The sequence below is a fragment of the Sminthopsis crassicaudata genome, chromosome 5 (assembly GCF_048593235.1).
Source record: "Sminthopsis crassicaudata isolate SCR6 chromosome 5, ASM4859323v1, whole genome shotgun sequence".
NCBI lineage: Eukaryota > Metazoa > Chordata > Mammalia > Dasyuromorphia > Dasyuridae > Sminthopsis > Sminthopsis crassicaudata.
In genome coordinates, this window is record NC_133621.1 from 164,005,129 (window position 1) to 164,028,388 (window position 23,260).

General features: G+C 35.2%; 1 protein-coding gene across 26 annotated transcripts in view; it reads right to left on the reverse strand.

Annotated features, from left to right (window-relative positions):
* Window positions 1–415: 415 nt before the first annotated feature.
* Window positions 416–23,260, reverse strand: part of CELF2 (CUGBP Elav-like family member 2) — a 970,051-nt gene continuing 947,206 nt past the window's right edge. For 10 of the 26 annotated variants that reach the window (XM_074268694.1, XM_074268687.1, XM_074268668.1 and 7 more), the window contains 3 exons: window positions 18,875–19,072; window positions 12,796–12,939; window positions 416–9,361 (listed from right to left, as the gene is read on the reverse strand). In XM_074268694.1, coding sequence (XP_074124795.1) covers window positions 9,234–9,361; window positions 12,796–12,939; window positions 18,875–19,072 — 470 coding nt within the window. In that variant the 3' untranslated portion in view covers window positions 416–9,233. Of the gene's footprint in view, window positions 9,362–12,795; window positions 12,940–14,444; window positions 14,547–18,874; window positions 19,073–23,260 lie in introns of all 26 variants that reach the window. The other 16 variants (XM_074268673.1, XM_074268686.1, XM_074268677.1 and 13 more) reach the window with 4 other exon arrangements.

Consider the following 23,260-nt stretch of genomic DNA (forward strand, 5'->3'; position numbering starts at 1 on the left):
TGAAATTTTACTCTTCTCATCTTGAATGATCAAATACCATTTCTCTCTCTTTCTCTCATTTTGCAATTCTGAATAAAACAGCCATAGCTCTCCAGCTGGCTATACTTTTAGAATTTCTCCTCACTTTGACTGGGCACTGACGTAAACCAGCATTATTCTAGAAACTTCTTTTTTCCCTTCTTCATCCACCCCCAAAGAGATCATATTGAGAAACACAGCTGGATTTTTCTAGGTTAGGGCAAAATTCAGATACTTTCAAGTAGTTCTTTGTAAGTCTAGGAATTACTTTGTTCGGGTATTTGCAGAAGTGATATCTCTTGCTTTGGGCAGAGACATACCGGTCTCATTAATAAGGGGATGGCTTTCCAGCTATATCTTGCTACAAAGCAGTAGGAGAAACCTCCCTCACTCCATCTTGTTTCCAAAGCCAATTTATTGAGGATTGAGCCATAAAGCCACAGTTACATGTAAATTCAAAGAAAAAAAAATGTAAACTCTGCATCCCCAAAGATTCAACACAAAGCAATCTCTAGAAACAGTGTTTTTTTTTTAAATCTTCACATTAATTTTACAGACAACAGAGTCCTTTCTTAAGCTTTATTTAAGAAATCGAGTACTATATAGTTCAATATATATAAGACACATCCAGTATTGTGTTCCTGATAGCAAGTGCATAGATTTTGTTAAGATATCATTTTTCACTCGATATAACGTTTCATGGTCACACGAAGATATATTCCTAGTGATTTTGCTAGCGCATGAGAGGAAGAACAGAACACAGCAAAAATAGTGAACTACAACAAAGATGAAGAACAAAAACAGTTAGCGAATTAGCAGAACAGTCGATTCCTGATAAGTGAATAAGCTGATTGTTTGGTCACAATGTTTTATTCACTTATCAGGAACGATTCACAGTACATTCGTGTTGACTGTTTTCCTAGCCTGTGAGCTAACAGTCACCAGCTCCTTGGATCAAGTTTAATGACTGGGGACTGGGCAGACATAATTTCTATTAGCAAGGTAAGTCTGGTGACAACTCTATCATTTCCCGAGATGGTCCATGTACAGCGAACAAAGAAACATTTTGCTTACACCACAAAGGTGTTTTACATAATTGATTTAAAAAAAAAAAAAAAAGAAATTTAAAGCAAGGACTTTACTATACAACCATCAGCACTTTAGGGAACTAACTTTTCCTTCTCCTTTTGTGGAAAAGTTATTTTTAAGTGAACTGGCTTTTAGAAAAAATCCAAAAAACTCTAGCACAGAATCTCTTTCTTTGTATGTTGCAGATAGTAGATCTTTATTTTTAAAGCTGCTTCATGAAAGAACAAATATTTAAAAAAATAAACTAAATTACATAGTCATCCTTTCTCTGCTAACATAGGCAGTAGATCTTCATAGAACTTATAAAGGCTTCTGAAAGCCATAATGAGATTATAAGCAGAAGCTTTGCCTAGAAATCTGAAATCTATAGTGATTAGCTCCCAGTTGAATTGGGTTGGAGCTGGCAGTGATGGCCCATTGGGATGTGTTAGGCTTATAGAAAGAAGCCTTGTCCCCCACTCCACCAAGGCCCTTAACCTTTGAGCTGCTGGAGAATGTTAAAATGGTTCCGTTTTCTGGATCCCACAGAGTCCCTGAATTATGAGGGCTGTGGAGGGGAACAAACATCTCAGTGGCAGTGGGCTAGGGCATAAGGAGGAGGCTAGCTTCCACCAGAGATTGTGCGTCTAGAGAAATTGGAAGGAGAGAGATAGGAGAGGGACTAGCATTGATGGAACCTCTTAAGAGCACTTTGAAAAAAAAGATCAGATTCCTGAGCATTAAGAGATGGAGAGATAATGGGAGATGGGGTTTGTGGCTTAAGTTCCAGAAAGCACTCTTGAGGGAGCTTTGATTGGGTTTTGGAAGAGGCAAGGGGTGGAAAGGAAGCTGTTTAAAGCTTTAGATCTAAGTTAGCCAGGGTGTGACACTGTCAACAACTATATTTGACACCAGCTATAGAAATGTGTGTGTTGAGGGGTGGGAGGAGACCCTCCCTCCCCCTCAAAAAAAGAAAAAAAGAGAGAGAGAGTGTTTTTGTTACATTTTTAAAATTCCATTTGGATTTCATCATATTCAGTGATGAGCATGACCAACTCTACCTCTTTTAAATCAAAATATAGATGGCCTATTTGAGTATCAAGGAAAGATTTGTCTTCCATTAACCTTAGTAACTAAAGTTGTTCCCTTAGTTCTAAAATTTTTTTCATATCTACTGATTGATGGTTTGGCAACACCTATGTTTCTTATTATATTGATATACATATATATATTTGTGCATCTATACATATATGTGTGTATATATGTATATGCATCATTCTTATATATATATGTGTATATATGTATATGCATCATATATATATATATATATGTATGTATGTATGCATGCATGCACATATGTCTTGCTCATCTGGTGAGCCTCTTCTCTACCCCTCACCCCCCACCCCCAAGTCTCTCACTTCTATTTAAAATGTGATCAGTTCCTAAAAAATGTTGACTCTCATCATATGCCAATAGACTAGTGCACAATTAGAAGAAATATAAAGGGAGCTTCTTCTCTTCTCTCAAGTTTTCTAAAGTTTTACAAAGAGCTAGCAGATAGAGCAGGGAGATGTAATATGGGAAAAAGAATACTCAACTTGAGTCAGAAGAGCTGGTTTCAAATCACTTCCTAGTTTTAGGTGTTGGATTCCTTACCTAGGGAGTGGGGGGGAAAGGGGCTGGGTAAGGTCTCTCAGGCCCCTTTTAGCTCTAATTTTCTATAAGCATGTTGTTATGACTATTTAGAAATGACAAGTGCTGTTTCCCTTTTTGAAGTTGAATTCACTTGACAGCAGAAACTGACTTTCTACAATTTGGGATATATTGTGTTTGCACAATAGGGAAAGGCAAAAGGAGAGATCAATAGTTGGGAGGGGGAAGACAGAGAAGAGAAGAAAGAAGGCAAGAGAGAAGGAGAAAAGGAGAGGAGAAAAAAGAAGAAAGGTAGGGAGGGGAAGGAGACAAAGAGATGGGGAAAGACACATAGATATATGTGTGTGTGTGTGTGTGTGTGTGTATATATATATATCTATATATATCTCTCTATAGATATATATATATAAAGAGAGAGAGAGAGAGAGAGAGAGAGAGAGAGAGAGAGAGAGAGAGAGAGAGAGAGAGAATATGAATGAGCTTCTGTAATCAAATGACTGACAAAGGCCTTGGCAAATATAACTCAGTAGGTAGTTACTTAAGTGAACCCAGAGACCGACTGTTAATAAAAAATAATAATAATAATAATAAGTCTAAGCCCAGAAACTGAAGTGGGCTGTGGTACAGAAATAAACTGAGGAAAGCTAAAGTGCACACTTCCTCCTTTTCCCAAAATCAGATATTCACTTAGGTGGAATCGACTGTATCTTTCATACACAACAAATAGAAAAAAAAACAGGGACGTGAAACAGTGAGGTGTGCAGATGTATTACCAACATATAATGACCACCAACAATACAACACGCAGAGAGAGACAAGTATTAGGAAAATGGTTTAATATTGGAGACAGAAGCAAAAAACTGCATCACACAATAACATACGTTACAAAAATAAGTTTGACTGTTTCAACTACACGGTTATGTTCACAATGAGGACAGAAGAATCAGAAAAAACTTTGATCTAAACAGCAAAAAAGCAAACCCCTAAAGTTTTAACTGATACATTTATCCACTTAAAGTGACTGAGTACTCCTAATTCTAATTACCTTATTGTGTAACTGCACAATACAGAATAAAAAGTGAAACTTACCGCTTTTTAAAAGACAAAATTCTAATGCTAGATATAAGCAAAGGGAAAAAAAGAAAGCAAGCCAAAGTTTTTAATTCTCAAAAGAAAACCAACTTTCTTTCTACCAACCAGAAATCAAACTCGAAATCAGTCATGGTCAGGGGGCCCACTAGAGTAAGCCACAAAAGTTTCCTTTTTTTTTTTTTTTTTTTTTTTTTTTTTTAATCTCCAGTATAAAAAGTTCCACTGGTACAAAATGCATAAGTACAATCAGTTGTAGAAATAGGAAAGCCTGCATTTTTTTTTTTTTTTTGGCTCAAATTCCATCGAACAACAAAATCCAAATGCATCAATAAAACAGAAACAATACTCAAATGGTCTTACAGTTTCCACTAGGTTGCATTAACTTTGGCTTTTCTCAGACAATACTTAAAAAACTATTTTGTAATTCTAAACAAAATGATCATATTATTAATCTACAAACAACAATTTTTCACAGCACAAAAAAAACACAAATACATTTTTTTTTTGTATGACATTATCCAAAAAGGTAATGAAACTACAGTTTTTTTTCTTCTTGTTGTTAATTAGCACTTAAGATAATAAAAACAGAAACAGTAAAATGGTTCCAGAGTAGCACAAGCCAAAGAACTATAACCCCTATGGTGAAAGAAAGATGAACTTATTTATGCCTTTGAGGATTGCCATTTCATTGCAAGTCTCTAATTTAATTTAAAAACTACTATTCTCTACATTTAATTTTTTATTTTTTTTAAAAAAAGCAATTTCCCTGTTTTGTTTTGTTTTTCCTTCTGGCATAGGCCCTTTGCACCCTTGCAGCTTTTCCTTTTGATATTCTGAGTCAAAGTAAACCGGAGGACAATTTCTTACTAAGGAGGGATAAGTTGCTTAACAGAGACGACACATACAAATAAAAGGGGGGAAGAGGACAGACATTTCCATCAAACCTACCATATCTTGGTTGCCTGCAAAATAAATGCTCAACTAAAAGTGCTCACCCTCAGCTTTCTCCTATATAGTGCTCAGTCCACTCTGGGCGAGAGGAAGGTGGGGAAGGGCCTAAAAGGGGACAGGGAGAGTAACTTTTGCTGAAGAAATTGGGGAAAAAAAAAAAAAACCTTTGGAAATTTATGTGGTTGACAAATGAGAAGATTCTGAGTGAAACAGTCTAAGATTCAAATGAAGTTCTCTTGTGTTTATATATATGTATATACACACACCTCGTATATAGATATATATGAGAGACATATGTGCGATCTGTTTTGTTATTAAGCAGATTGCTGCAGGAAGTACAAATAGCCCTCAAAGGATGAAGGAAGGCCCCAGCAGTAGTAAACACGTGTGAGGATAATAAAAATCATTTCATCATAAGTGCATGTGCTATAAGAAGGAAACTTTTTTTTCTTTTTTTTTTTCTTTTTTTTTTTTTTTTCTTTTTTTTGCATCATGAGAGGCTAGTCCTTTCCACCTCAGGGCTATCACAATCCATACACATTATAAACTGAAAGGGGTGAGTGAGTCAGAGGAGAGAAAGGAAGGTCATCAGCTTTGTACCCAGCCACAGAGAAGATACTAATGACCTGTTTTATGTTTTTCTGAAAGGGCTTTGCGTTTGGTGGTTGTTACGGCCTTCAGTCTTGTCAAGACCTTATGATGTCTATGTTTGATTTTATAAAAAGAAATATGGCACTTTAGAAAAACGGCAGCAGGTAATTAATGCTGATGGGTATTTGGTTGGCAATTTTTTTTCTGTGTGTGTCAGTAATGTGAAGTGAGTTCTGCTTGCACAGTCTCCTCAGATGCACTTAGTCCAACAAACTAACGTCAGAAAGGCAGTGAAAGGGCTACCAGTTTCAAATTCTGGGTACTCTGCACTTATAGGCCATACCCAGAGGGCTCATACAATCCCCAGCACAATGGCCGATTGTAAACGTTATCCAGGAAATTTTTGTTTAAAAAGTAGTTTAAATTGCAGTGCACATTAAAAAGTTCTCGGCCATAATGCACCACCACACTTGATCTCAAAAACAAATTGGAAAAAAAATTATATCATCAGGTGCTAAAAGTCACCATTTTGTTGAGGGAATGGGTTGAGGGGAGGAGAGAATCAGTAAGAAACTTTATTATTTAATACTGAACAGCAAATTACAGCAGCACATGTAGAGCTCTCTGAGAAGTTTTTTTTTTTTTTTTTTTTTTTTTTGTTTTGTTTTTTGTTTTTTTGTTTTTTAAAGTCCTTAAAAGTGAAAGGAAAAAAATGAAGGAGAGGGGAATTTTGGAGAATGGTAAAATACTAGTGGTTTTACCCTTCAGATCTGCCCTGTGGATTTTTTTTTCCTTCTTGTAGATTTCAACCATGTTTAAAAAACAAACAAACAAACAAAAAAATCAAATCAAAATCCCGCCAAAAAATCATGGAGGGAGGAGGAAATGGCAGGAGGAGGAACTGACCCAACAGAAACATCCCCAAACAAACCCAACAATAAAATGGTGGATGTATCAAAGATACCAACATTCCAGACAGCTCTGGGTAGAAAGGGTTAAAAGTTCAAAACTTTCTCACCTTAGAGGTTTCCATAATATTATGAAGAAAATACATTGTGAGGTTTGCCTTCACAGCATTGATGTGCAGAGTGGTTAAAAAAGTGAGACATGGGCACTTATACAATGTCTTACAAAAAACATCAAAGAGAAATAACAAACAATAACAATTTCAGGCAACAAGACCACAGGATAGCAAGTTAACAAACTTTTTAACCTCTTTTTTTTTTTAATATTAGGGATTTATACAAAACACATAATAAAATACCCATGTTATCAAATTACTTCTCACAAGAAACACACTGAAGCTCTAGGAAGGAAGTACCTTTGGAATTTGGCACTATATAGTTTCACTGTTTTTTTTTTTTTTTTCCTTTAAAAGAAAAAAAAAAACAGATCACATTTTGCTGAACACAAACACACCTAAATTGTCCACAATAAAAAAATGACATCAATGCTTCACAAGCCAACACAAAACTTATTCTGGAATAGTTGTTGTTGTTTTTTTTTTCCCCTCACATGAAATTTTTTTTAAGCAAACAATTTTTTTTTGAAACTCTTTTTTCTTTTGTTCAAGTAAACCAAATTTTTAAACTTGTCTTATCAACATAGAACACTTAAGACCATAAGACTCATGATGAAACCACAACTTAATTCACAGAAGCACCAACGTAACACAGTTTACAGTAACCTTTCTCCTGTACATTGGAACAGTATAAAATATAGGTAATTTCATGTGCATTAAACCATGGATTGTCTAACTGTGAGTCAGTTCAGCAAAAGGTGACACAAATAGGTAGCATTTGCCCCAAAACAGGGTAAATATTTTCTTATTCTAATCTACAAAAAGTGGTTCTATATATATATATCTTAATGAGAAAGTGAGCCACCTAAAATGGCCTTATCAAAAACTTTACACTGCCTGAAAAATGTAAAAACGATTACAGACCTCTAGAGACTTAAAATCAGACAGTTTTTTTTTTTTTTTTTTCTCAAACTGTTTTTGGAAGTAGTCTGTTAGAAACCAACATTCTGTGTCCCTGGACACATATTGCTATTGTTACCAGTGACCGGGAAGAATGCCAATCCCTGTATAATACTTTCAAGTCTTTTTTTTTTTTTTTTTAATTTTTTTTTTTTTAAGAAAAGGAAAAAAAAATTAAGAAAGAACGAAACATTTTGCCACAGGTTTTTTTTTTTCTTCTTCTAGAATTAATTTGTCTAATAATAAATTTCAGTCTTGCATGAATGCAGCAATGTTTTTCACATTGACTTCCCAGAATTCATAGCTAGATGAGGTCACATGCAAATTTCAAAGGTCAGTAGGAGAACCAAATATGATGAGAGGTCAGAAAGACATCAGAAACAATGACGGGACGATGAAACTTTTTTTTTGAGACGCCACAGGGACATGCTAGGCAAACGATGAACTAACGGGCATGAAGATGTCTAGGGAAAAAACAAGGAAGAGTAAAAAGTTACACAGAAATCTATGCAGCAGAAACAAAATCACTTTTGTGGGTGCAGGAGAAAACTAATGCAAATCTTAACTCATTAGGGAGTCTAGGAGCCATTCACATAATTTGCATTTCTTACAATCTGTATCCACAGCACAATGAAACCCCAAGAGAATCCATCCAGAGAGAGCAAGAAGGGGGGATGGATTCGGTTGTTTGGGGGTGGGGAGGAGGGGGAGAAAGGGGGTAAGGGACCAGTTTCAACAAATGTAACATAAGGGGAAAGTCAGACAGCTGAATTGTAAACTAGATAATGGAAACTACAAATAAAATAACCAGACATACAAACAACAAGAGGATAAAGCATGAACTTTTAGGTCTAGGGTTCAACGGTGAAAAAAAGCCCATTCCTGGCACGAGTACTCTAGAGACTACTTCAAAAGGATCTAGCTAGCACAGAGAACTGCTCTTTAGGTATCCAATAAGTTAACAATAGGCAATAAATAACTTCCATTATTTCTGAGGCAGTAAAAATTTTGTATAAAAATAGAAATGCTTTTTTTACAAATAAAATTTACAGGCCTGTGGCTTTCTTTTTTATTTATTTATGTATTTATTTATGTATTTATTATTATTATTAAATTTATCTGTCAAGAAACATCAAGTATTTTCACTCATTTTTATTTTATTTTTTTTAAACCCTGTAGCTTTAAGAAACAGATCCTCTAAATCTTTTTTACATTAATCCTTTCTAAAAACTAAAATAAAAACAATGGTAAAATAAAGACAACCAGTGTAATAATTAGACCAATAAACCTCATGTTTTTGAACCCTAAAATAAAATCCTTCTTATTATAATGAATTCATGTAGTGGAAAGACTTTTTTTTTGTTTGTTTGCTTAATTTTGAATAAGTGCTTCTCTTGGCTTTGCTCTCACTCTAGGCCACCACATTAAACTCTAAACTGCTGGTGCCCTTTCTTAGGTTCAGACAGACATCCATGAATATTCCTAGCCAGTACTCTCAAGGGCACCAGCAGTTGCAGAGTTAAATTGCACATTAGAGTTTGTCTTCTAACTTTTCAAGATGTCATTTATTTTTTGTGTTTTTCTTTAAAAAATAAAAGAATGAAAAAAAAAAAAACAATTAAAGTCGCAAAACAAAAGAGAATACAGTAGCACAACTGGAGGAATTTACTCGTAGGAAAGAAGTAGCCCAAGTTTTGATAATGGCGAGTTGGGTGGGTGGGTGGGTAGGGGAATGGAGGCGTTAATGTAAAAATAACTGTCTCTCTTGGTGAAAGTTGGCATTGTGGTCCTCCTTTGCCTTCCCTGTGGAGAACAGGCTGGCTCATGGGACTTACCCTAAGAAAGCTAAAATAAGAGCAGTGAGCTTCTGGGGTTAAGATCAGTAAGGTTTGCTGTCATTTTTGGAACGCTTCAGCTGGACCTTCAAGCGTTTCATGCCAATCTGAAAGCCGTTCATAGCTTGGATAGCAGCTTGTGCAGAGACAGGATTGTCATAGCTAACAAAACCTGGAAAATAGAAGAAAAGGGTAGAGAGAGAGGGAATGAAGGGGTGAGAAGAGAGCCAAAAAAATAAGGTTAGAACAGATAGCATTTTATGGTATTGCTAACATTTTTCAATTGCAATAGGTAAGGGGTATGGACAGCTGCTTTTCAAGTTTATAGAACATAGCTACACATTGTCCCCCTTAGTCACAGCTTTTACTTTGGTTGTTGAAATAATTGGTGAAAAATCTAGTCAAGTTCATTCTTTGATCTCATGGAGACATATCTTTTCGCTCCCAACCAAAACATAAAACAGCAACAACAATAAAACACGCTCCAAATTTAGCTGTATGAATTTAACTTCTACTTTCTAACTAAATCAAGGCAAACAAATTGTATGCAGATAGCCTTAATCTAAGAGGCAATCCAGTGATCTGATATGATTAATTTTTCTAAAAATTGGATGAGTCTTCAAGAAAAGACCCCAAATTTAAAATATTAGTGCTTCTGTTACAAAACAAAAGTATGAGAAATCAGAACTCTGTCAACAGTTTGTTCTAATATCTGAGAGAGACTTATTTATTTAGATATGGAAATAATTCAAGGTACTTTTGGACAAATCACTTATGTTTTATCACCCAATAGCCTAGATTTCTGGACCAATCAATTTTCTTTAACTCTAGCTTCCTATTACTTTCTCCACTATTCTCCTTTTTGTCTTCTGTCTGTGAGGTTGGCAAAATGTCCAGAGAATGAGCCCACAAGAAGCATCTCTACTTGAATATAGGAAGTAAAGGAAAGTGACTTTTGGTTACATTCAATTTAACATGTATGTATTCAGCGCTTGCTATATGCTAGGTATTGTGCAAAGGTTTTGATGTGAAAACATCTTCTCCTTCAAAGAGCTTATAAACAAATCTAATCTGAAAACACAATCTGTGATACAGGCAATAGCTATGAACTCTAGTGTCTATGTGACACTCCTAAGAATGGAAAAGGAAGGAAACATTTGATGATTTTCTAAAACCATAATAAATCCATCTCCAAGACACTAGCTTCTCTGACAATTAATCAGGCCAGCACATACTTTGTGATCTCTTGCAAGGCACTATTTAGCTACCTTAGAAGTTTGCCTTAACATATCTCACATATCTTACATAACAATTGGATTCCTTCATCTCAGAAGAACAGTTACAAGAGGGTTGGTCTATTGCTAAAAGAGTAACAGTAACATAATGGGCCCATACAGATAGCTTCTCCAATAGAATAAAAATAGTAACTTTAAATACCTAACTTCCCACATCATAGAGCTCCCAGAATTTTCTGGATGATAGGACTGACATTAGGAAGATGTAATACTAATGGAATCTCAGAAATCAAAACCATCTCTTTGGACTGGCTACCCATTATTAGTTTAGGACAAATAGTAAGATTTTCTTTTGCTCTTTAAGAATCCACTTTGGCTTTACCATCCACTTCAAACAATTCTATTTGTTTTTGTTTCTATCTGTACTTATTCTACTTTAATCTCTTGATCATATCATAACTGGATATAATTTACTGACATCTTGCATTATCAAGTTATTGTATTTGGGTTTTTCCCCTTCACTAAGAGAAATTTTTCCTTTTACTTTTAGACAATTTTATTTTTTTTCTAGACTTAAGAAACAAAATATACACTTCTAAATCAGAATAGAAAAAAAGATGATTGTACATGAAACAGTGAATTTCTTAAATATAATTTGTTATTTCTTTTAAATACACAATAGTTCCAATGCAATTCCCCCCCCCATATTTCATAATAGTTTAGATTTTGCTAAGTGAATAAATTATTCCAGGTAAAAGTATGATATCCTTTGAGGTAGTATTAATTCACCGAGACCAAAAGAATCTATCATCCCCATTTTCTATTCCAGCAGCCTCCTAAAAACATGGAGTAGACTTAAATATTGTCTTTCTGGACTAAGATTTAATAAATACAGTGGGTCCTATTATAATTTATCTGTTATTTATTTTCCTTTCCATGATTTTTAACTGGCATTCTGAGAGATATGATCACTTTATATGTCTGTGTACTGGGGTGGGACAAGATTTGATTTTGTCTGTCTTATGGCTGAATCTCTGGTTTAACAAAGAACTTCATAAGAATGACTTGCATTTCTATAAAATTTTAGAGATGATGAAATATTTTCCTCTGATTAATACCTTCTTTTTAAAGATGGGAAAAATAGGTTCCGAAATTGCAGGACTATGGGATAGCTCTATCTGGCTTGCAGCTGAAACCTATATGTGTTATTTCCAACTAGAATGTGAGTTCAATGAGAGCGGAGACTATTCCCCTTTTCTCTCTGTATGCCCAATGCTTAGAAAATAAGATAATATTTGAAAAACTCTTTGTGTAATACCTGACATATGGTAACAGGTGCCTAGCTAATAATTATTCCCTTCCTCTCTTCTCCTTTACACACAGTAAGCACTTAATAAAAGCTTTTTCATTCACTCAATAGATAACTTGCTACTGGTTATATGAGATAAACTCAAATAGGGATAAAATTCAAAATTTCTGGCTCTAAATTCAGCCATCTAAATTTAATAATATCAATCACCCTTCATCTTAATACCTGGATAATATTAGATCTCAATTAGTCAGTTGTCAGAGACAAAATGCCTGTGCTGCTAATCTACGTAAGCATAGGATCAGAACATTCTACAAAGCTGAGAAGCAGTGTAGTCTAATGGAAAGAACATGGCATGTGAGGTCCAGAGGTCTCCTGCCTCTGACAGTTATTACTAGCCATATGATAGTGGAAAAATTAACCTTCCTGAGCCACAGAATCCTCATCTCTAAAATGGGAATAATAACACTTGGGTGATCTTTAAATTGTTTTGAGAGAAACACTTTGTAACCATCCAAGTACAGAAAGGTGAGCCATTATTATCCTCTTGGGCATGTTAATATGATACTATGTTGGGTTAAATCTATAAATTTTAAAATATTATTACTGCACAATGGAGAATAATTAGGCATTTTTAATAAGGAAGAATAATACTACAGTAAATACAAGCTGCTAACATAAGACATAATTAGTTGCATTTGTTTGCCACATCTAGCTATCAGATTTTAGCAATTCTATACATATTCTATTGAATTACTTTGTGCAACCAGAGATTTACACAAAACTAGAACAGGCATGAAATCTTACAGGTCTTCTAGTTAAACTCCCTCATTTTATAAATCAGGAAACTGAGGCTCAATTTGCCCAAGATCAAAGAGCTTGAGAATAGCAAAAACTTGAACTGAAATCTCTTGACTCTAAGATGTGCGGTCTTATTCTGTGACAGTTTTTATATATGTAAAATTAGAAAATATTGAAAACTTAACAAAGAGTCTGTTTAAAAAAAATTAGTCTTTTTATGACTCTCTCTTGTACTCATCTTATTTGGTTGCTTTTACATACCAAAGCACTTGCTCAGATTGGTCTGTTTGTCAATGAAAACTTTAGCAGAGATAACATTTCCAAAAGGCATGAACATTTGCAGAATGTCCTGGTCTCCAAATTCCTGTGGAAGGTGATAAATAAAGAGGTTTGCCCCTTCTGGACCTGAGAAGAAACAAAAAAAGAAAGTGAGAGCTTTGTTTTTTCTAGGTTGGTGTGCCTCTTCTTAGTGATGCATTAAGATCTGATGAGCTAAGGATTTTGTTTTCTATGATACTAAAAGAAAATAAAGCAGATGGACAAAATGCCAGTGTTAAAATATAACTGTCTTAGAAAAGCAATCCTTCTCCACATCTTCTTGATTCTTAGTTCCTTAGGTGTTAAAAAGTGGTACCTCTTTATCTTGATTTCTTAAAGTGCAATTATGATCCAAAAAGCAGCTGGTTAAGAATGGTTTCTATTTCTTTGGGGCAGTATTTGCTTTATATTCCTTATAAATTCATGTTTTCTTATAATAAAGGTAAAAAGAGAGAACTCGGGAAAAAACCAGTATTCACTAGATGATTTGCTTTTGTAAAGCAAAGCTTCTTAAAAATGAGTCATGACCCCGTGTGTGGTCCTGTTAGCAAATGTGGGGGATCATGAAAAATTTGGCAATAGTGAAAGATATAAAATATTCTTCCAAGATTTAATTCTTTTAGTAGAAATAAACAAGTATACAATCTTATTAATATATAAATTTGCTTTCTTCTTTAATAAATGATAAAAATTATGTATACACCCATATATATATATATATACCAAAGAATTGTTTTTTAAAAAATTTCTTTATGATTTATTATCAGTAAATATTTGATTTGTATATCTATATACCAGGGGTTGTATAAATATTTCTGGGGTGAAAAGGTGGAAAAAGTTTAAGAAGCCTGTTATAAAACATTCCTGAAATCTAAATGAATCCCATAAATTTAGAATAAATTTGCTGCTGACCTAAATTTATAAATTTCTCAATCATTTATATAACTTCTTGGTGAGTTGTGGTTTACCAAACTTCATAATACTTAGTCAAGCTATCACCTTTATTAAAATGATTGTAAATGAAGATGAGACCCCTTTTTTAGGGCTGGGATGAACATTTTATCATTGGAGACCAGGTATAATCCATTTTCTCTAGTTGTGGACTTTAGATTTCTAACTGTAGAAGCCAGTGAGAGATGGAACTAATCCAACTGGCCTTCATATCCTTGGCTGTCACTTTTCAGAAGATAACTGCACTTCAGGAAATAAGGGAAAAGTGCTTGCTGATAAAGTTGCTTAACTAGATTAGTTGAAAGGATGAGTTTTCCCAAGTCTCTCTTCATATTGATTACTTAACCCTCCACCCACCTCTACCAGCTCAATCTAGAAGTTAAAAAAGAGAAATAAAGAAAAAGGAATTAAAATATTAGATAGCAGATAAACATTTTCTAGTCTATAAATGGCAAAAGACTTTTAGAATCAAAGGGAACTATGGGGCAAATAGCTGATAGACAAATGTGGCCCTCCCACCCTTAGTCAGCTCTGGAATGTCCCCATACCCCAACTTGAATGGATAATGGAGACTGGGTATGTCTCTGATGTGATGTGCTTGGTGTCTAGGGAGAGAGGAGAGAGCAGTACTGGTAGAGTACCTTCTGCAGCAGGTTCATGGAGCCTCAACTGGCGTTCACATGAGAGGAACCAGGACTGCCTGCCCCTCTCACAGCCTGAGGGGAGGGGCTGCAATGTTTTCCCTAGACAGGGGGGAGGGTAGAGGGAAGGAAGGGAAGGTGTATGGGTTGGAGAGAAAAAAAAAATAAAATGGGGGTAAAAAGAACTTTGTAAAAAATGAAATGGAGAAAACCACCTGGCAAGATGTAAGGAAAAATCAAACCAAGTTTCTTCCCACAAAAATAAGTAAATAAATAAACAAATGAGAAAAAAATTAAAAAAAAAATCTTTCCAATGAATGGGTCTTTCTTAACCACTGAGAAAAAATTTATGATACAAATGCCTGAAACTAGAAGGTTGAAATATTTCAGCCTCATTTAAATATTCATTTCTATGGACATCTTTGATGACTTGGCTGTCTCCTCACCAATCCAATGGACATCAATCAGTGGGAAAAATTCAAATATTAAGAAGTGGAATTTCATACTTAAGATAATGCTTTTCCACATTTTCCTCTAGAAATGCCAGTGGAGGGGTTGTGGCTTATATTTTAAAGGGACACTGTCATATGGTTTAGGCCCCAAATTTAGGTTTGGTTAAAAAGTAAAATAAAATATTTTTTCCTCTAAAAAAGGGAAATAATATTTTATCTACTTATTATTTTTTAGAACACTAAACTTAGGAATGTGAGAATGGGTGTAAAAATAAAACAATGGAAAAGCATGTTGGGGGAATTACTGGGGAGGAAGAGGGAAGCCTTTGAAATGTGTACATAGAGCAAACACAACATAAATCATACCAACCCAGATTTATTGGCCACTCTAAATAAGGGACCCATATACACACATGAGGGTCAATGAGGCCCAGTTTAAATTGTGAACCATGGATATGATAGATTGTTTTATGTCTAAAATATAATGTGGGTCTGTAAATCTCTGAATTGGTACCATATAACGGTCTCTGAAAAGACTGACCTGAAAATATCCCTCAGACAATGAAAATTAAGATGAAAAAGGTAAATTGAAAATATATTTCTAAGGTGCCCATCTTGGTATATCCTCCCTTTTGACAAGTATTAAGACTTAAGGAAGAGGATTGGGAATTACCCATAACAGCTATTGATGTTGACTGAATTCCCTCGGTTATTGGTCACCTTCCTTTTTCATTTGGCCAGAGAAACAGGGAAAGAGAAGCAATAGCTTATCCTCAAACAAAGGATGAAGATGTTGAGAAGCTTGTTACATAAAACAGGATCAGGAACTGCTCTCACAGAGATGGAGACCAAGGAAATTCAGAGATCTCCTGGTTTCTAAAATGGTTCCATTTAGCCAGGTCTCAGAGGTCATAGTATAGAAAGAGCTGAGGTAATGCTGCCCATAATTACCTAGCTAAAGTCAGGCAAAAGCAGTTTTTATTGTAACTATTTTGTATTTTTTGGTTTTCTTCCAACCCTTTATCCCTTTCTTTCTTCCCAATCATCTGTCCTAAAATTTATGTTTCTGGGCTGGCCAGTTCTTTTTTTTCTTTTTTGAATGGATATGCTCTCAAATATTTAGAATGACATGTGATAAGTGAATGAACTGGTAGTTTTTGTGTTATAAAAAATCGCTACTTAAGGCTACATTTTGATGAAACCCAGGTAGTCAAATATCATCTGAGAATAAAGTGAAATCCACAGACTTTTTCAGACATTATTCCTGAAGGGTTTTGTTCAGTTCATATAAATAATATTATACCCTTTCTAAGGAGCTGAATACCATTACAACAAACCACTATTGAAGTGGAGAGGCACTCTAGTTGTGACTTTGGGCAGGCCTGGAGGACACAGAAATGACCTCATAGGAGGAATTTCTAGTTCTAGAATTTGGACTTACAAAGTAGAGAAAAGTTTTGTCCATACTATTGAGTCCAGGTGATGCTATGATCCTGTCAGATAATTTGGATGGGGGAAAAAAAAACTATTTCTTTATTCACACTAAAAAGTTGGGTCTTTTCTCTGAGGGAGAACCCATATCTGGAGAACATGATTGAAACGATTTTAGACAATTTTTGTTTTATCTTCTCCAAAAGAGTAGAAGTGTAGTATGTAAGACAAAGAAGTAGTTTTTACTTGGTTCTGGAATGCACTGTGATTTCCCCACACACACACTACTGGATTCACTATCTTAATTATGCTTTACAAAGACTAAAATTAAAATCAGTTTAAATCTCTTTAGTACATATTGGCTGGGTAAAGGAAAAGTAGGCATAAGACACATGTAAAGGCCCCTGGAGACATAAAATTCTAAAGAGAAAAAAAAATTGCTAAGACCATAGACTTTTTTTTTTTTTTTTTCTGAGACAATTGGGGTTAAGTGACTTGCCCAGGATCACACAGCTAGAAAGTGTAAAATATCTGAGGCCAGATATGAACTCAGGTCCTCCTGACTTCAGGGCTGGTGCTCTAACCACTGCGCCACCTAGCTGCCCTGACCATAGACTTTTGAAGATAATACTGAATTCTAAACACAGATAAATCAAAGGATGCTTGAATTCTTTTTCATGTGAATAGGTATCATTTTATTCGCTGAATTTGTATCTTCAGCACATCATGTTGCCTGGCACACAGATGGTGCTTAATAAATACTTGTTTTGATTATATACTGGATGATTACCATCTGAGATATCTTGCAGTTTATCTTGCAGTGCTCTGGATCATGTGGTAAGAATGTTTTAAAGATGAAAAAGGGGAAAGATATGTAGAGGGGCTTTGAAAATTTTAGCCCAGGGAAGTGACCTTTAAAACTGAGTAGAATTTTCTTTTAAAGTTTCTCTGATTGCCTTATGGAATATTTGTGACTTATAGCTTTCTCAATGATAAATGGTACAGTTTCTCCATCTCATCTATAAACGGAGAATGAAACATGTTGTCCATAATAATGGGGCAAAATGAGTCTATTATTTCTAGAAGATTGAATACAAATCTGACAGGATATCTCTCTGAGAATTAATAATAACATCAATAATAATAATGCCACATTTCCACAAAATGTTGTTGCTTATGGCTTCTCTTATTATGATGGTTTGGAACTCCTATCAATATATATATCAATGCCTCTCTTTAGTAGGACATATAATGTTAATATAGGGTAAGTCTTGCCTATATGAAACTTGGGGCTTTGGATTTGTCTCAATAATTGTGCATTGGGAAAAAACCCATAACATCCATCAAGGTTAAAAGGAAATAAACAGCAGAAATGATGAAAAGTAAATGAGATTTTCAAACTTCTTTTCTTTTAATAATCTACAATATTACTGATAATACAACATCACAAAGCTTTTTTTAAACACAGATATCATTTAAAACTGTCAGTGTCCCTTTAAAATTTACAAATTTATGGGGATGCAACCCTGCTATACTTTCTACAGAACACCTTTAAAGCCAAAAGATGCAGATAAAACCAAATTTAAATTTAAAGCATGTGGGGAAATAGAAAAAAAGGAGTTGTTTTTTTTTTTTTTAAAAGCTAAAGTTATGCTCCAGCTCTTTAATGTTTTACCTTCCCCTCATATTCTAAGCAGGCAAAGACAGAATAAAGTTATGATTTTTTTGGGAAAGCTTACTAAGCTTTCCCTTCTGTCTCCCAGCAGATTAAGTGAAGACAAAAGAAACCCAAAAGAAGTAAAAGGAGACAAGCTACCCTTGTTTGGACTAGCTCACTAAACATTTCATAATTAGTATTAATTTATTCTTAGCATTAACTTCCTGAGGTTTATTTTGCTTTATTGGCAGAGAAAGCAAGGCAATCAATCACTTATTTGCTTCCCCAGAGGACCCACAATTAAACAAAGAACCACTCAATCCTAACAGCGAATCTTGTCATTAACCTGAAAACTAATGTCTAATAACAAGCAGCTAGAGGATCACAAGAGTTACATGGAGATCACAGAGTTGGGGAAAGTGAGAGTGCAGCCCCCATACAATGTTTTATGGATTCGCCTCTACCCATAACAAGAAACTAGATATTTAGGGAAAGAAGAAGTGGCCCAGGCTGGTTCTTTTGTTTGTTTGTTTATTCCTGGCATCTTTTTTGAGAGCAGCAGCTAATGATTAATTGCATATTAACACACAATGGGCGGCAAATCCATCTTGAAGGATAGATGACAAAATTAAATCAAAGGATAAAAGAAATATAACACTGAACAGGAAAGAAGAGAAGGTTAAAATAAATGGTTAGGCCAATCAGTTTTCCTCAGAATGTATCCGTGAAAAGAAAAAATGAAACAACTGATTTTTCATTTGTTTATTTTAAACATTGGCTCAATTTAGTTTTTTTTTTTTTTTTCCTAATTCTTTAAAAATGAGACTGTCACCAACTTTAATAAGATACTGCTTGTTGGCGGTCTCGGAGACTGGTGGGGAAGCACCTACCTTCTTTCTGGCTGCCCGCGGCACTCTGCTGTTGTAATAAGCTCTGGCTGTAGAGCGTGGGCAGCGCGGCGGCAGCGTACTGCTGAATTCCTGAGTAGGCCTGGGTGAGGGCATCCATCGTGCCAGCCGTACCATTCGTCAAGCCCGTGGCGCCAAGTCCTCCATTCAGAGCCGCCATACCTGAGAGCATTTGAGCAACTTTACAAAAAACCCAACAATAGAGAAGAGAAATTGCACTTGTTCATTAGTGCTTTCCAAAGGAAGTTAGAGAATTATTTGACACAATTACAACAGCAAAAGCATGCATGCTAGCACTCAAACAAAACCAAACTGAAACACAAACACAAACAACCCAATGAAATAATGGTGAATCATACTAAAGACCCCCAAACTCACAACAGTGATCAAAATCCACTTAGGCACTACAGTAGAACAACCAAATTCTGAATGACATGCAACGTGCTCCTGGCAAGTACAGTTAAGCTTCTTTGACATTCTGCTTTGTACAGTTTTGCCAACAATGTACTCCTATACATTTCTGAAGTCTCTAAATTTTACATGGTAGAATACAATAGTTCAGTCCCTTGAAGCCCTAAATGGCTTAAAGTGTTGGAAAAATGAAAAAAACTTTTCTTCCCTAACCTGTCTGGTGCTACTGATGTTGTCTGCTATAGTCAATAGCTTTATATTTTGCAAGCCAATGAATGAATCAGTTGTGGATTCCCTTTCCTCATCCCAACCCCAACATCTGCAGCATAGGAGCTAGGGATGGGCAGCCTAGAGATTTCCCATCGGCTTTGGTGTTGAGACTTAGGGAGAATGAGAAAGATTCTACTCCTGGAATTGCTATAGTTGCTCAGAAGACATAACTTGAATATCAAGGATGCAATTTTCAATTCTAGATGATATATATATATATATATATATATATATATATATATATATATACAATCAATTGATCAGATCAATTGATTATTTGTTTTTTTGCTGAGGCAATTGGGGTTAAGTGACTTGCCCAGGGTCACACAGCTAGGAAGAGTTAAGTGTCTGAGACCAGATTTAAGCCCTGACTTAAGGGCTGGTACTCTATCCACTTCATCACCTAGCTGCCCCAATTGATTATTTATTAAGTGCCTACCATGTTCTAAATGAAATGTAAACACACACAAATGCCTCTAAGTGGGGGAGGGGAGTTTTTGTGTCTTTCAAAGAGTATCAAACAAGTGGGTTCAATTGTTCCTTTGCATCTGGAAGCTAAATCTTGACTGTTGATTGTGATGGTCTGTTATATTTGTTTGTTTATTTGGCTTTCCCTTTCATCCCTACTACTTTCTTGTCTCTTAGAGGGATTGTGTAATAGGAAAGTGAATTTAGAGATGGAAAGGATCTCAGAAATCACCTAGGCCAATCCCTTATTTGAGAGGTAAAAACACTGTTCAAAGTCACTCACTATAAGTGGCACACAGTGGGTATGGAATGGACATTTGCATAGTACCTACTATGAGTCAAACGCTGTGCTAAATGCTTTTCAAATATCACATTTAATACTCACAACAATCCTTGTGAGGTAGATACTGTTATTATCCCATTTTATAATTGAGGAAACTGAGGTTATGGCACTCACTGAGGGCACAATAATAGTAAATGTCTGAGGTTGGATTTGAATCCAGGTATTCTTTCTCCAGGCCCAGCACTCTAACTACTGAACCCTTACCTACGTCATATGTAAGTCTAATCAACTGAAATCGAAGTCTTCTGACTTTAAATCTTGTACTCTTCAACCTTCATTGAGTAAATTACCAAGTCAAACTGATGATTATTTTATAGCAATGCTAACTTAAATGGTTCATGAAATGGAAGTAAAAATATCATCACTGCCTTCAATTCCCTTCAAAATAAGATATTAGTTGTTGGGAAGAGCACACATAGGGTAAAAAACAAAATGTGAGATGGACCAAGGCTCTCAACTAGATGTATAATAGTTGTCTTAAGTATTTATTTTGGTGGGGGAAAGGGAACTGAACATAATGAGGTCAGTGGGCAACTCATATTTATGCAGTAGAGTCAAATATTACCTGTACCTATTCTCTCGTGTCTCATGCTAGTGCCAGTGTTATTATTTGCCATCTACAGGAAGTAGATCTAGAATTTTTTTTATTCAGTAAATTGTATACTCCTGATTTCTGGCCAACTGTCCTTTTAGTAATAGGAAAATGCATAAGATAAGCAAGAATTTCATACTATCTCAGATCAAATAACTTGGGTAAGTTTGAGGATAAGGGGTTGCTATATAAAGGCTTAGCAGACAAGCCAAACTTTACCAATCCAGACTAAGAAGGCCTCTCTGAATTAGTGAGACATCAGAATGAGAGAATATATTAAAGGAATTAAAATTTATTTCCTTCGAGGAGATCCAATAATGATGAAACTAGGGTATAACAAAATGTTGGCAAACAGAGGTCCTGCCAAATCAGCTTTAATAAAGAGAGGAATCATTTATAATTAGAACACTAATTGTTGGTATGCAAATAGGTATTGCTAAAGGTACTTGGAAGGAATTTGTTCTTTTGATTGGGTTAACCATTCTTCCATGTAATCTTATTTGCCTCTCTAAACTTGCTAAGCAAAAGTAAACTTCAGCTGAGTCCCTTTCTAAATAACCATGAATTCTGAATTAGCAAGGTTATTAGTTGCATGGAACCAAGCTAGGCTTTCCTGTATCCTAGTCCCTTAAATAATAGTCCAACATAGAATCACAGATTTAGGATTGAAAAAAATTCTAGAGTCAGATTGTTGTATTTAAAAGCGATCACAAAAACTATGTAGCTAGACTCCTACGAGAATAAGAATCCTTTTTACAATATATTGGGCAAGTGGTCATCTAGGGTTTGCCTAAAGACCTTGGAGGTCTTTGGAGGGCAGAACAATCTTTTATCTCCTAAACTAATCCATTTTATGTTTGAAAAGTTTACTCTGTAAGGAAATTTTTCTTTAGGACAAACCTAATCTGTTTCTTTGTAATTTCCAGCCATTAATTCTACTTCTGCCCTCAGAGGTCAACCAAAAGGAGATTATTCTCTCTTCACCCAAACATCTTTCATGTTCTCTCTCTCTCTCTTCTACTTCAGTTTAAACATCTTTCCTAAAACTTAAGATGGGATTTGACCATGCTGGAGTGTGACATGGCAATCCTTTAGTCCTGAACACTATACTTTTCTTTATGTAGCCTGTTAATTAACTATTAATCTCATTCCTTCTTTTGGCTGCTACCTTATAGTACTGATCCCATACTGACCTTGCAGTCCATTAAGTCCCTAGATTTTTTCCAGATAAACTTCTCTCCAGTCATTCCTCCCCTATCTTATAGTAATGAAATTGATTTCTTGAGCCTAAGTGAATAACTTTACAATTATCTTTATTAAATTTTATCTTATTAGATTTACTCCAACATGGTTGCCTGCCAAGAACTTTTTGGATCCTAATGTCTAATAACTCTTGTAATTTTGCACCATTTGCAAATTAAACAAGCATGTCATCTGTTTCTCTCCAAATTAATGATTAAAATGTTAAACAGCACAGAACCAATTGCAGATCTCTGGGGAGCTTCATCAGAGACTTGTTTCCAAGTTGATATCAAGTCATTACTACTCTTTGATTTTAGTCCTCTAATTACATTTCAAATGCTTTCATGAACTAGCTTACATCTTTCTTCTCCACAAGGAGTGAATAAAGAAAGGCTTTGTTAAATCCTTTGGTAAAATATAGGTAAATAGCACTCACATGTTCTACAAGTTTAATAACTACCAAAGTAAAAAATAAGCTTAGTTTGTCTCTTTGAGATCACTAGTTCCTTTAATAACAGAATCTAGAACTTTGCCAGGAATTAACATCAAATTTACTAGCCTATGACTGGGAGATTCCATTCTCACCTTCCTTCTCTAATCCTGGGTTTCTTCTCCTATTTCAAACATCAGTGACAGGCTCAGCAATCCTATCTTTTAAGTATCCTGGAACCAAGAACATTTTCAGTGGTCCTACAGTTTCTGGAGAGTAGAAATGATCATTTTCTCCTCCACCTCTATCCTTTTCCCCAACGTACAGTAGAGTTCAAATGTGAGAATACTGCCTCAAAGTTTTGAAAAGAGAGGTAAAAAGTTCTTGAAGAAGGCAAGAGTGATGTATTCCACCTAACTGGGTAAAGGAAGGAGACCTTTGTTCAGCCTTTAATTTGGTTGGTGGTGATGAATATGGCTTTTCCTACTGGTACCACATTTGAGACTTTGTGTCTCCTAATATGGTATCAGGTCAAGCAAGAGTATTAAGTAGACACAAAGTCAGGAAAAAAAAAGGTCTCATCCCTCAACCCTGATAGGTTAACTATGCCCC